Source organism: Podarcis liolepis (genome assembly GCF_965112155.1).
Source record: "Podarcis liolepis genome assembly, chromosome: 2".
Lineage (NCBI taxonomy): Eukaryota > Metazoa > Chordata > Lepidosauria > Squamata > Lacertidae > Podarcis > Podarcis liolepis.
The window spans coordinates 106,518,916-106,533,273 of NC_139555.1; the positions used below are offsets into that span (position 1 = coordinate 106,518,916).

Below are 14,358 nucleotides of genomic sequence, written 5' to 3' on the forward strand. Positions count from 1 at the left end.
AATAAATAGCCAATGGAAGTTTAAACTTTGTTCATCTTTAAAGCACTGCAAGATTCTTTGTCGGTTTTGCTCCAATTTTATTGTAATTGCAAATAAGTACCTTTGCCAATAGATGGCAGTATACATTTTTTCTTGGCACTTTCGTTGTCCAGTTCACAGGAATTGTCTGATAGTGCCTTCAAATTAAGGACCAATCGGTTTTTATTCTATAGATGGCCCCGGGAAGCAGCAGCCCTCTCTCCCATTGTTGCTTCTCTCACAACCCTTATTTAGAGGTTGCGTGTTTGCTACTTGTTTTGTTAAGCATTGTAAAAGGTAAAGGGACCCCTGACCGTTAGGTCCAGTCACGGACGACTCTAGGGTTGTGCGCTCATCTTGCTTTATTGGCTGAGGGAGCCGGCGTACAGCTTCCGGGTCATGTGGCCAGCATGACTAAGCCGCTTCTGGCGAACCAGAGCAGCGCACGGAAACGCCGTTTACCTTCCTGCTGGAGAGGTACCTATTTATCTACTTGCACTTTGACATGCTTTCGAACTGCTAGGTTGGCAGGAGCAGGGACCGAGCAACGGGAGCTCACCCCGTCGTGGGGATTCGAACCGCCAACCTTCTGATCGGCAAGCCCAAGAAGCTCAGTGGTTTAGACCATTAGAGCATTGTTATGATCTGCCAAAGCGTCTCCTTCCCTCTCAAACCGTGGAACTCGCTTGCCCAGGAGGCAGCAACGGCCCCCCAACTTGGAAGGCTTTAAAAGGGGATTCATGGAGCGAAAGGCATCCATGGCTACTAGCCATGAAGGCTACGCTCTGCCTCTGGCACTGAGAGGCAGTAATGCTTTTGAATCCCACTTGCTGGAAAACACAGGAGGGGAGGACACCCTTGCGCTCCTGCGCCGCTCGCTGGTTTCCCACTGGTCGGCCACTGTGAGATCAGGATGCTGGCCAGGGCCAGATTTAGGTTTCATGAGGCCCTCAGCTACTGAAGGTAATGGGGCCCTTTAAATGTCCAGCTGTCCTTTGTCAACAACAAATTGCCGCTGTTTTTTGTGTTGAATATATGCTATAGGGTAATTGATGGACCTAATAGGTATCTAAAGCCATTTGCACATAAGAAAATATGTATTTTATCAAAAGTAATTGTTGAACTGAAATACAATTGAGAAGTATATTAATAGTGAAATAATGATTAAGCTCTAACTTATAATTATTCTTTATTCATAACAAACTTAATAATGCAAGCACATTGGCATTTGGCAATAACAAAAGTTCATTGAGAAACACAGTTTACAAAGACTGGTCTCTAGAAACTTGCTATAACATGAAATAATAGATGTAAATATAGGATGCAAACTACTAATAATTATAAATAGCTTTATTAATATGAACTCAAGTGTTTTAACCTGTACAATGCAATTGTGGGATTTTCTTTTTGTTTTGTTATCTTATATTTTGGAAGTGTACATCCAGGTTTTTTTCCTTTTAAATTTTGTGGGGGGACCCGATCTAAGCTATAGCTTGTTTAGCTTATACGTAAATCTGGCACTAATTGGCCTTGGCTGGGCCACTGGCCTGATCCAGCCGCGTTCTTCCCAAATTCCAAAGCGCACTAAGCGATCGCAAAGCTCGGACGTGGAGGAAACGATGAAAACTCATCGGCGGCGGTGCCTGCCACGCCCCCTTAAGCACCTCCACCCGAAAGGGCGGGGCTAACAGAGGCCCCGCCCACTCCCCCCAATCCCACCCTGTTTCCCAGGGATCCTTTTGTGCTTTCCAAACTGCGGCCATGGCCGATCTGGGAGGCCTTCGGGGCGCGCTCTCTTGCCCCGTGTGCCTGGACCTTTTCCGGGATCCGGTGATGGTGTCCGGTTGCGGCCACCACCTGTGCCGGGCCTGCGTGAGCCGCTGCTGGGGGCAGCTGGAGAAGAGCCTGCGCTGCCCGCTCTGCCGGCAGCTGCTCCCGCTGCATCGCCTGCTGCAGCCCAGCCCGCTTTTGGGCAGCCTGGCGGAGCGCCTCCGGAGCCCCCGCCGCTGCCCCCCGCTGCCGCCTCTGGAGGGAGAGAGACCCCCCGCTTGCGTGGACGGAGGATCGTCGTCCAGCATTGCGCCTGGTTCGGCCTCGATCGTGGGAACGGCGGCGGGGGTGTTTGGGGGAATGTCTGTGAGCAGGAAAGATACTCCGGGATGGGGTGGGTGGAAGCTGCGTGGCGGGGTTTAAGAAACCTCGGTGGTCCTGCGAGGGGGGGGTTGTGGGGGTTGAGATCTGCCTCTTGCTTCCAGCCTTTGGATCATAGCTGTCAACTTTTCCCTTTTCTTGCGAGGAAGCCTATTGGGAATAAGGGAATTCCCCTTTAAAGAAGGGAAAAGTTGACAGCTATGCTTTGGACGCGTCTGTGTTGAAGCTGGGAGGCGTCGCCAGGATCTCAAAAGTTTCCAGCTGTCGTTGAAAAGAAACAGAAAAAGCACACCTCTAGATGTCTATAATATTATTTGTTTCCTTTTTTTGGGGGGGGGGGGAGATATCCGGGTCACTTGGCAATGAAGCGTTCTGAGCCATAAAACAAAAGAACAATGGCTTTGCTCTGCCTCCCGCTGTCAGAGGCAGTATACTGGGAATTTCAAGCGGGGAGAATGGCTGCTGTTCTCCCCAGGTCTGGTTGCTGGCTTCCAAGAGGCTTGGCCCCTGTGAGTGCAGACTCCTGGACCAGATAAGCCAGGCACAGGCAAACTCGGCCCTCCTGATGTTTTGGGACTACAACTCCCATCATCCCTAGCTAACAGGACCAGTGGTCAGGGTTGATGGGAATTGTAGTCCCAAAACTTCTGGAGGGCCGAGTTTGCCTATGCCTGAGATAAGCTCTTGGCCTCATCCTGCCAGGCTTTTCAAAATTCTGTTATGGCTCTGATTTTTCACTGAAAAACTGGGCAACATTTTAAGCCAGCAGCAATATTGTCATAATGTGTTGTTTTTTTAAAAAAATAAAATACAAAGACATTATTGGGTTAAGGGAACAAATAACCTTGCCTTGCTGGTATCCATCACTGTGATCAAAGTCTATACATAAGCAAATGCCTGGAGGAGCTTTGGGTGAATGATGCTTTTACCTGCCATGGGGAACTCCTTCTTTACAACATCCTAGGCTTCCCCTACCTATTGCTTATTAATATGCCTCTGAGCTGTAAGCTGCAGCCTGTTCCAAACAAGCCTTGGCTAATGCTAACCTTACATGCCTGGTCAGATGTAAATTGTTTTGCTTTCAATAGGGATTCCTTTCAGATAAGTGTGCCTAGCAAGGGAGTTGATCTGTGGCTTTCCAGATGTTATTGGACTCCAACTTCCATCATTGCCGACCCTTGGCTATGCTAGCTGGGACTGATGGGAGTTGGAGTCCGACAATGTCTGGAGGACTACTGGTTCTTCATCTCTGGTTTATAGTGTTGCAGCCAGAATGGTGGTCCCCTGAGCAGTGGCAAACAGGTCCAAGGATCACCACAAACTGCTGGAATTTATTTAAAAATCATGCCCTGCTTTTCATGTGCCTGTCAAAGCAGCTTACAAATAATTAATTAAGCAAAACATGCAATGTGCAAAATTTAAAGCATCAGAGAATTAGAATAGAATTCATGGTGCAAAGGCCTCGTGAAATAAAACTGTTTTGACTTGACACCTGAAACTTTGCAGGGAAGGTGCCTGCCTGGCTTCTACTGGGAGGGAGTTCCATAGAATTGGGCCTATAACATTGAAGGAAGGGACACGAGCGGCGCTGTGGTTTAAACCACTGTGCTGCTTGGACTTGCCGATTGGGAGGTCGGTGGTTCGAGGCCCCGCGACAGGGTGAGCTCCCATTGTTCAGTCCCTGCTCCTGCCAACCTAGCAGTTCAAAAGCACGCAGTGCAAGTAGATAAATAGGCAGGAAGGTAAACGGCGTTTCCGTGCACTGCTCTGGTTTCGCCAGAAGCGGCTTCATCATGCTGGCCACATGACCCGGAAAAACTGTGTGCGGACAAACGTCTGCTCCCTTGGCCTGTAAAGCGAGATGAGCGTCGCAACCCCAGAGTCGTCCGCGACAGGACTTAATTGTCAGGGGTCCCTTTACCTTTACATTGAAGGAACAATTTCTCATTGACATGGGAACCACTCATCAGGCTCCCGCAGATGATCTATGAAACGTCTTATAGCCAGGGTTGCTACGTGACCAGAGAAATAAAACTGCCTAGCTAACAGCACCCTGAACATTTGAAATCAGCAGAGATTTGCTAAAGTCGTGAGAGCACGGCGTGGTGTTGAGAGTTGGCAGCGCTTTGTGCAGCTGTTCACAAAAATAACCACATCTGTCTTTCAGGGGAAGCTGGTGGTGGACCAGTCTGGTCTGAAGCTGGAGAGAGAAGCCAGCACCATTGAAGAGAAGCAGAGAGAGGAGCTGCTGGTAGGTATTTTAAATCAAATTTGCAAGTAGGATAGCCAGAGGCAAAAACGTCACTTGCATGACAAATTTCCTCTTCTGTACAGCAATTAACAGTGCGGAAGCCACAACTGCTTTTGCATTTGGCCACCCTTGTTGAGTCACATCTCAGGTCACAGACGCTTCAAGTTGTGTTTTTTCAGGTTATGGACCGCCGAAACCCAGAAGTACCGGAATGGGTGGAATGGGTGGAAGCCAGTGTGGTGTAGTGGTTAAGAGCGGTAGTCACGTAATCTGGGTAACCGGGTTCGCGTCTCCGCTCCTCCACATGCAGCTGCTGGGTGACCTTGGGCCAGTCACACTTCTCTGAAGTCTCTCAGCCCCACTCACCTCACAGAGTGTTTGTTGTGGGGGAGGAAAAGAAAGGAGATTGTTAGCCGCTTTGAGACTCCTTCAGGTAGTGATAAAGCGGGATATCAAATCCAAACTCTTCTTCTTCTTCTTCCGGGTTTTGGCGGTTGCACATGTGCAGAAGTGCCAAATCGCACTTTGCGCATGCGCAGATGCGCCGCTGCGAGTTGCGAATGCTGCAGGTTGCGAACGTGCATCCCGCACAGATCAGGTTCGCAGCCTGAGTGTCCACTGTACACACCCACACACCCACACACACACCGCTGTTCTTTCAAGGAACTCAGGGAAGTGTGCAATTCTCCGCCCTCACAACAACCCTGTGAGGTAGGTTAGGCTGAGAGATGGAGACTGGCTCAAGGTCTCCCAATGACCTCCGTGGCTCTGAGAGGGCATTTGGACCTGTCTTTGTCCTGATGCTCTAACTCAGAGACAGGGAGCCTGGGGCTCTGGGTGTTCATCGTTAGGAGCTGGAGCCGGGAGTGGGTCAGCAATAAATGAACAGTAGTATCATTGGCTTCACCTTCTGATTCTGAACTGCTCTCTGCCACAGCCTCTTCCTGCTCACTGAATCCTGTTGCCCCTTCGGCTGCTGACACCACCACCTCCCGGTTTGCTCCCTCTTTGCCACTCCCCTGGCTCTTATCTTCTTCCCCTGGGGGTTCCCTGGCGGGTGCCTCCCACCACTCCTATGTATCCAGCCAGTCCATCACAGCTCCCCACACCATCTCTGACCATTGGCCATGCTGGCTGCATCCAGTAGATCTTTCCTGTTCCACCTGAACAGCTCTCGGTTCCCCATCTCTGTGCTGGCTGTTGCATGTCGCAGGTAGAAATTTAGCCTGGGGAGTTTCCCCGCAGGTTAACTGTGTGTTAGGAGGAACCTCGCCTGCTGAATTCTTGCTTGCCAGGCCTGAGAGCTACGCCGGGGAATGCTGCCTTGGCGATGCATCCAGGCAGTGGCGTAGCGTGGGTTGTCAGCACCCGGGGCAAGGCAAGTAATTTGCGCCCCCTAACCCGTGGATTTGCGCCCCCTAACCCTAACCCTCAGATGTTGCGCCCGGTGCGGCCGGCCCCCCCTGCACCCCCACGCTACGCCACTGCATCCAGGAACTCTCCTTTGCCACACGCTCGATTTGTTTTGCTTGGTCCTGTCACTGCAGAAGCAGGCGGAAGTGGAAGGACAGCAGCTTACCCAGCAATGGAAGGAGCTGCGTGGCTTTTTGGAGGAGCAGGAGAAGCATTTGAGGAACCATTGGGAAGAACTCAAGAGAGACATCGCCCAGGGAGCCCCCAGAACGCTCAGTGAGGATCCTCTGCAGCAGGAACCGTACAGGGAGCGCCGCCAAGTGTCGCCTGTAAGTTCTGCAACAGGGGTGGGGAACCCAGGGCTAAAGCGCCAACCAGGTGCTTTTTCCTGGTTGAAACATGCTGGTGATTTAAATAATAATACTATAATTGTGTTTGTGTTTTATAACGTCTGAATGTAGCATGAGTGTCTCCTTCAATTCGGAAGCTGGTTCCTACTTTTAGTAGAGCTGTTGTACTTTTAACAGTGGCCCAGTGATTGCCATTTTTTGTAACGGTCCATATTTGTGGCTTTGCAGTAATAATAATCATAGTAGTAGTAGTAATATATTTTTATACCCCAGACACTCTGGGCAGCTCCCATCAGATGATGATGATGATTAATAAAGCCATCAAACATTAAAAACTTCCCTAAACAGGGCTGCCTTCAGAAGTCTTCTAAAAGTCAGATAGTTCTTTATTTCCTTGACATCTGATGGGAGGGCGTTCCACAGGGTGGGCGCCACTACCGAGAAGGCCCTCTGCCTGGTTCCCTGTAACTTTGCTTCTCAAAGTGAGGGAACCGCCAGAAGGCCCTTGGCATTGGACCTCAGCTTCCGGGCAGAACGATGGGGGTGGAGACGCTCCTTCAGTTATACAGGGCCGAGGCCGTTTAGGGCTTTAAAGGTCAGCACCAACACTTTGAATTGTGCTCGGAAACGTACTGGGAGCCAATGTAGTTCTTTCAGGACTGGTGTTATATGGCTTCGGCAGCCACTCCCAGTCACCAGTTTAGCTGCCGCATTCTGGTAGGTATGCTTCCCTGACTCATGTGCGCATAAACCTCTTTTTATCTTTCCTTTTAGGGTGTTGGAAGAACAAGGAGCAGGTAAATATTGGCCCCTTCCCTCTGCATCTCTGCTGGGTTTGTAACAAGCAGAGAAATGGATGTTGGGTTTTGGGATCATCTCTCATCTTCCTCACCTTTCAGCATGGAAGATGGCATGTTGAAGACAGACCTCGCTGTAGCAGGGCTAAAGCAGAGACTCAGCAACTTCTCCAGGAAACGGGCCATCCTGCAGGAGGCGCTGCTGCGATTCAAAGGTAAACAGGAGTCTTGCTGCGGCACTGCCTCATGGGACTTGTGTTATTTGCGTGATACCTGCAGCCATGTGGGTGGGGTTGATTTTTGTGGCTTTTTGAGTCTGCCAGCATGGTGATCTTTAGATGTTGTTGGACCACAACTCTCCTCATCTCTGATATTCCAAATGTTTTTAAAAAACGAAAAACCCAGTTTGCTGGGCAGCCTGAGGGTTATTTTCTGAGAAGCTCTGCTGGGAGCGTCTGCGTTATGAGCTGATATGGTTTGCCCACCATGCTGAGCCACAAATTTAACCACAACTTGTCCCACAGATTATCAAACAAACCATCACTTGTTTCTCCAAAGTTAGGTTTGTCTCCAGCTGCTTTCGCCTCGTTCCTTTGCGGTTCGGTGAGCGTCAGCAGCTGGTGTGGTTAATCAAACCATGGTTAAGGGACGGTGCTGGGTTTACACATAACGCCAAGCTTTACAAACTTTGTCTTTACTAACAGCAAACCTTTGTTTCAGACTGGTTTGTTGACAGTAAACAAACCATAGTTATCGCAAAGCCATGGTTCATGTAACCATGGTTTAATAAAATATGGTTTAGTATTGTGTGTGAACCAGGCAGACCGATTTCTGAACAAACACACATGAGATTGTGCTGCTGAATTCAGATCCAAGCCCTTGGTTCCATTATTGACTCCTCTTACAGAAAGATCCAATCTTAGTCGCCTAGATCAGCAGGCCATAAGGATTGTTTTGTCTCGTAAATTATAGCAATCATTTACAACCCCCTCTATTGTGTGAGCTTAATTCTCCTCCCTCCCCCCCCCCCCAGAAGTAAGTCCTTACTGAGCTCAATGGGGCTTTCTACCAAGGAAGTGAGTTTCGATTACAACCTTATTTTTTTCTTCCTCCAGAGAATCTCTGCGTGGAAGTAGATGGAGACATAGGTAAGTGCTAATGGCTGTCTCTGGGGCATTAGATGACACGAAAGGACACTGATGGATGAAGAGCTTGATCTCGCTATACAGTGGTACCTCAGGTTACATTCGCTTCAGGTTACATATGCTCCACTAACCCAGAAATATTACCTCGGGTTAAGAACTTTGCTTCAGGATGAGAACAGAAATCGTCCTCTGGTGGCGCGGCGGCAGCAGGAGGCCCCATTAGCTAAAGTGGTGCTTCAGGTTAAGAACAGTTTCAGGTTAAGAACAGACCTCCAGAACGAATTAAATACTTAACCCGAGGTACCACTGTACATAATATATTTTCCCATTTGATCTGTGTTGCTCCTTTACGCCTCTGAAATGCTAACTGCTGGATCCCTGACTTTTGCTCGTCTTAAATTCCGCATGCTCTGAAGGGCAAAATACAGTGGTACCTTGGGTTACATACGTTTCAGGTTACAGACTCCGCTAACCCAGAAATAGTACCTCGGGTTAAGAACTTTGCTTCAGGATGAGAACAGAAATCGTGCTCTGGCTGCGTGGCAGCAGCAGGAGACCCCATTAGCTAAAGTGGTGCTTCAGGTTAAGAACAGTGTCAGGTTAAAAACGGACCTCCGTAACGAATTAAGGTACCACTGTAATGGAAATGCAGGGGAGATAGGCGTACGTACAGCGGTACCTCTGGTTGCGAACAGGATCCGTTCTGGAGCCCCGTTTGCAACATGAGCAGAATGCAACCCATGTCTGCGTGGGTTACGATTCGCCACTTCTGTGCATGCGCATGACGTCAATTTGAGCGTCTGCACAAGCACGAGTGGCGAAACCTCGAAGTAACCCTTTCTGGTACTTCTGGGTCGCCACAGGACGCAACCTGAGAAGACGTAACCTGAACCGAAAGTAACAAGAGGTATGACTATACTAGAGGTGCAAAAGGATATGCGCTTTTAAAATAGTGATATTCTGAGCGCGCATGCCAACCTCTCTTCAAGGGGGAAATATGTAGGTTAGATCTTTCTCTCCCCACTGGAGAATAGAAGGGTGGGTGGTCCACATCTTCGTTCTGGACCCTTACCCCAATTCCTGTTCTGCTGTTGTGTGTATCTTTATATAATTTGTGGAAGGCGTTTTGCACTGTACAGTGGTACCTCAGGTTACATATGCTTCAGGTTACATACGCTTCAGGTTACAGACTCCGCTAACCCAGAAATAGTACCTCAGGTTAAGAACTTTGCTTCAGGATAAGAACAGAAATCGTGCTCCGGCGGCACGGCAGCAGCAGGAGGCCCCATTAGCTAAAGTGGTGATTCAGGTTAAGAACAGTTTCAGGTTAAGAACGGACCTCTGGAACGAATTAAGTACTTAACCTGAGGTACCGCTGTATTCTGCTTTCTCTCCTCTTTTTTACCCCACCCCCACTTTGAAAGCAGGCAGGGGAGGGGCAGGGAAGTTGAGCTGGCATTTGGCCTTGAAATGTAAAAAATGGTGTCCCAGATATGTGTGCCAAATTTCATTCCCACCCACTGATGTTCAGGGGAGATAATGAATTGCAAGCAAACAGAATTCCCAGTGGAATATTCCAAGCAAAGGCTTGTCTTCACTTGGCTAGCCAGATTGCTTCCTCTTCCTAGGCCTCTGTGCTGAATAAAATGCCCGTCCCATGTCTCTAGAGTTAGAGCCCAAGAATGATTAAGATTTATTTTCAATTCCTATGGACCAGATTCTCACCCTTTGCCCTTCTTGCTCAAGTAGGCTACAGAACAACACCCTCACTTCAGTCCGTGCCGATTCATCCTCCCCAGGAAAACAGAAGCAAAACATCTGCAGCGGACGTGATCCAGGTATCTGGTTTTCGGAGAGCAGCAAGCGTTAGGAACCTGGGAAGTCGGATCCCTTGGTCCATCTAGATTAGTCTTGTCAACACTGGCTGGCAGCAACTCCCCATCCCTGCATGAAGATGAACCTAGGATTGAACTAGGACCTTTAGCATACAAACCAGATGCTCTTCCACTGAGCTAAGACCCTTCCCTATTTAATGTTGCTTAACCGTTCTCTCTGTTTCCAAAGTTCAGAGGCGAGTGTGGATCCTTATACAGTGGTACCTTGGCTCTCAAACGCCTTGGTACTCAAGCAACTTGGAACCCAAACACTGCAAACCCAGAAGTAAGTGTTCCGGTTTGCGAACTGTTTTCGGAAGCCGAACGTGCTCTGTTTTGAGTGTTACACTTCCGATTTGAGTGCCACACTTCCTTTTTGAGTGTTACGCTGAGGTCTGTCCATTTTTGCTATTTATTTTGCATTTTTGTTCTTGTGGCTCTTATTTTTTTGTGACTGTGTGGAACCCAGTTCAGCTACTGATTGATTGATTGATTGATTGTGTGACTGCAGTACATTGCTTATTGCCTTCATTTTATGGATCAATGGCCTTGTTAGATAGCAAAATTCATGTTAAATTGCTGTTTTAGTAGTTGTTTTTAAAAGTCTGGAACGGATTACCTTATTTTTTGCACCATAACACTCACTTTTTTCCTCCTAGAAAGTAAGGGGAAATGTCTGTGCGTGTTATGGAGGGAATGCCTACGGGTGGCATGCCTACGGATTTTCCTCCTCTAAAAACTATGTGCGTGTTATGGTCGGGTGTGTGTTATAGAGTGAAAAATACGGTACAGTGGTGCCTCGCAAGACGAAAAGAATCCGTTCTGTGATTCTCTTCGTCTAGTGGTTTTTTCGTCTTGCGAAGCAAGCCCATTGAAGGATTAGCGGATTAGCGCTATTAGCGGCTTTTAGCAGCTTATCTGCTGATCGGATCAGCTGATAAGCGGCTTAGCGGCTTAGAAAAGGGGGGGGGGACCGCAGGAACTCGCAAGGCATTGTCGTCTTGCGAGGCAAGCCCATAGGAAATTCGTTTTGCGAAGCACCTCCAAAACGGAAAACCCTTTTGTCTAGCGGGTTTTCCGTCTTGCGAGGCATTCGTCTTGCGGGGCACCACTGTAATCCATTTTGCATTACTTTCTATGGGAAAGCGCGCCTTGGTTTTGGAAAGCTTTGGTTTTGGAATGGTCTTCCAGAACGGATTAAGTTTGAGAACCAAGGTACCACTGTATAGGAAAAAACCAGCATCATCCACACAAGTGGGGGTGTATCTGTAGGCTATGGGGAACCCCAAGGTAGGCAGAAGTACAACAGAAGATCTGTAAAAGGAGAGAGCTTCACAAAACCATTGAGAAGGAAGTGTTCTCAGTGAACACAGAATGCATCATCATCATCATCATTAATTATTATCATTATTTTATTATTATTATGCCACCCATCTGGCTGATTTGCCCCAGCCAATCCCAATCCTGGCAGCTCCCAACAAATCAATACACAGTAAGACATCAAACATTTAAAAAAATCCCTAAACAGGGCTGCCTTCAGGTGTCTTCTAAAAGTCGGATAGTTGTTTATTTCCTTGACATCAGATCGGAGGGTGTTCCACAGGGTGGGTGCCACTACCGAGAAGGCCCTGACTGCTGATGGGGAAACTGAAAACCACGGGGAATGGAATGGAGTATCACTAGAACTTGTGGACATCCAATGATTGTTGGAGGAGTCAGGATAAATTAAAGAAAGTACTTCTTCATGCATTGCGTACTGTAAGTGTGGAACTCACTGCTCCAGGAGGCAGTGATGGCCCCCACTTAGATGGCTTTGCTCTGCCTCTTTGGTCGGAGGCAGCGATGCTGGAAACCACAGGAAGGAAGAGGGCTCTTGCGTTCGAATCCTGCTTGCTGGTTTGCCACAGGCATCTGGGCAGCCGCTGTAGGAATAGGATTCTGGACTAAATAATAATACATTTATTGTCATTGTACAACCTGTGTACAATGAAATTAAACGAGTCCCCTGCCCACTCAATCTCTTATCAAACAACACACCACCTCGCAAGTCAATTTCGCTATGTTACTTTTTTGTTCAACAGCCTAACAGCCCACGGATAGAAGCTATTTTTTAGCCTGCTGGCACGGCTGGTTATACTTCTATATCTCCTGCCCGAGGGTATAAGATTATAGAGGTGATGGCCGGGGTGTGAGTCATCCCAGAGAATTTTTCTCGCTCTCCTAAGGCAACGATCCCTTGCGATGTCATCCAGCGGACTTGAGGGACAGCCCATGATATCATGTGCTGTATTCACCACCCTCTGTAGAGACTTTGTCCGTGGCTGTCAGGCCAGCATACCACACTGTGATACAATATGAAAGGACACTTTCTATTGTGGACTGGTAGAAGGAGTTCATCAGTTGTTGTATCTACAGGACCGCCTCTCCTGGTATGCCCCGCTGAGGACCTTAAGGTCCATGAATAACCATAGTTTAGAGGTCCTGTGCCCTAAGGAAGTCAGACTATCCTCCACCAGGGCCAGGGCCTTTTCAGTGATGGCTCCGACCTGGTGGAATGCTCTGTCCCATGAGACCAGGGCCCTTCAGGATTTAACCCCCTTCCGTCAGGCCTGTAAGACAGAGGTATTCTGCCTGGCCTTTAATTTGAATTCAGTCTGATCTTTTATTTCCCTTCTCTTCCTTCCCCCTCCCCTTTTATGAAGATCACCCACTCTGAGACCCCACAGCTAATTCTCCCCTGGTCTCCTTGCTGGCCCAAGTAGGACCAATTCAGCCAGCTAGCCCTGGGGATTATCTAATGCTTTCCCCCCCAAAATTGATTTCTGAATTTTGAATTTTATTGTTATTCATGTTTTTATACTGTATTTTACGCTGCTTTTATAATTAAGTGTTTTAAAAGTGTTTTAAATTTGTTGTTAGCAGCCCTGAGCCCGGTTTTTGAACCGGGAAGGGCGGGTTATAAATAAAATTTTATTATTATTATTGTTTAACATTCCTTCTCAAGACCCTGAGGAAATGGAGTCTCCTTTGGGCCTTTCTGACCACTTGAGTTATGTTGATTTTCCAGGTGAGGTCCTTACTGAGGTAAACTCCCAGGAATTTAAAGGAGCTATGAGACTGATTTAGCAGAGTTCTTACGTTCTTAAAGCGGGGTCAGTGGGGGACAGCGCCAAGGGCCAGATAAAGAGATTTGGGGGCCACAGTTGCGCACACACCCCGGGCCAGTCTGAAGTTTCCCATCCCTGTTCTTGGTGTTTCAGGAGTTGACAGCCTGCAAGAGAACTGCAGTACATTCAGAGGAGTTGCCGGTGGACTCGCCCCTCACAACTGCTGCCATCGCCAGGACCATCAAGGAAGAGGAAGAGGAAGCTGGCATCCCTGCAGGTAGGAACCCCAGACCCCACTTGTTTCACTGAGGTGGGGTTTGGGGACTCCAACTCCCATCAGCCCCCAGCATCAGGGCCAGTGACCCGGGATGATGGGAGTTTGAGTGCAGCAACAATTAGGGAACACATTGTTGGGTACAATTTGATGGTTATCTAAGCTCATTTTTCTCCTTGTTCATCCCCTGGCTCCTTGTGTGCTTTTCATTCCAGCAGGCGTTACACTGTCGGGCGGAATCAAGGAAGAGAACCCGCAGCAGAACGGCCACGAGCCGGCGGAACTCCCCGCCACAAGACCGCCGCGCTCAGAATGCAGCGCTCCCCAGAGTCGTGAGCGGGTGGGTGCAGGCCAAGCCGCCTTTGCGACAGGAAGGCGGCCAGGAACTAATCCGGCAACGGGCGCGGGCCAGCCTGCGTGGCCCAAGGGAGGCCTTGCGAAGGCAGCCGCCCAGAAGCGGAAAGAGAAGTGCTTCCCGTGCCCCGAATGCGGAAAGACCTTCCGGCAGTTTGGGGTCCTGATCACCCACCACCGGCTGCACACGGGCGAGAAGCCCTACAGCTGCACGTACTGCGCCAAGCGCTTCAGCGATTACTCCAACCTGATCGCGCACCAGAGGACCCACACTGGGGAGAAGCCCTACCGCTGCGCCGACTGCGGGAAAAGCTTCACCCGCAGCACCACCCTCACCATTCACCAGAGGGGCCACACGCGGGAGAAGCCCTATCCCTGCCCCCAGTGCGGAAAGCGCTTCAGCCGGTCCTCGAACCTCACCATCCACCAGAGGACTCATGCAGGGGCGATGGGGAAGAACTCACGGACTTGAGATAAGGGGTGGGACGGGACAAATGCTGATCGTTGGCTTGATCCAGTAGAGCTCGGGGGATTTTGACAAAATCAATAAAATGGGTCAAATGTTGAAAACAGCGCTGGCCTTCTGTGCCAGGAGATATCAGACACCCATTCATGATCCATTGC

The 14,358-nt window shown here is 49.0% G+C and overlaps 1 protein-coding gene across 5 annotated transcripts; it reads left to right on the top strand.

Annotated features, from left to right (window-relative positions):
* The first annotated feature begins 1,743 nt into the window (after positions 1-1,743).
* On the top strand, positions 1,744-14,304 carry LOC310701465 (uncharacterized protein). Of its 5 annotated transcripts, none has more exons than XM_083492375.1 (10): positions 1,744-2,154; positions 4,337-4,420; positions 5,968-6,162; positions 6,958-6,980; positions 7,083-7,195; positions 8,096-8,128; positions 9,872-9,963; positions 10,190-10,285; positions 13,260-13,383; positions 13,596-14,304. In XM_083492375.1, the coding sequence occupies exons 1-10, from the start codon at positions 1,780-1,782 to the stop codon at positions 14,204-14,206; spliced, it is 1,746 nt and encodes a 581-aa protein (XP_083348501.1). In that variant the 5' UTR covers positions 1,744-1,779; the 3' UTR covers positions 14,207-14,304. The 5 variants fall into 5 exon arrangements, with proteins under 5 accessions (XP_083348501.1, XP_083348503.1, XP_083348502.1 ...); XM_083492377.1 differs by having other exon boundaries at positions 13,599-14,304; XM_083492376.1 differs by having other exon boundaries at positions 1,747-2,154; positions 9,875-9,963.
* The last annotated feature ends 54 nt before the right edge of the window (positions 14,305-14,358 follow it).

Coding starts and splice junctions, on each gene's coding strand:
- LOC310701465 (XM_083492375.1), top strand. CDS start 1,780: ATGGCCGATCTGGGAGGCCTTCGGGGCGCGCTCTCTTGCCCCGTGTGC. Junction 6,163..6,957: donor AGCGCCGCCAAGTGTCGCCT/GTAAGTTCTGCA, acceptor CTTTCCTTTTAG/GGTGTTGGAAGAACAAGGAG. Junction 10,286..13,259: donor CAAACACTGCAAACCCAGAA/GTAAGTGTTCCG, acceptor TTGGTGTTTCAG/GAGTTGACAGCCTGCAAGAG.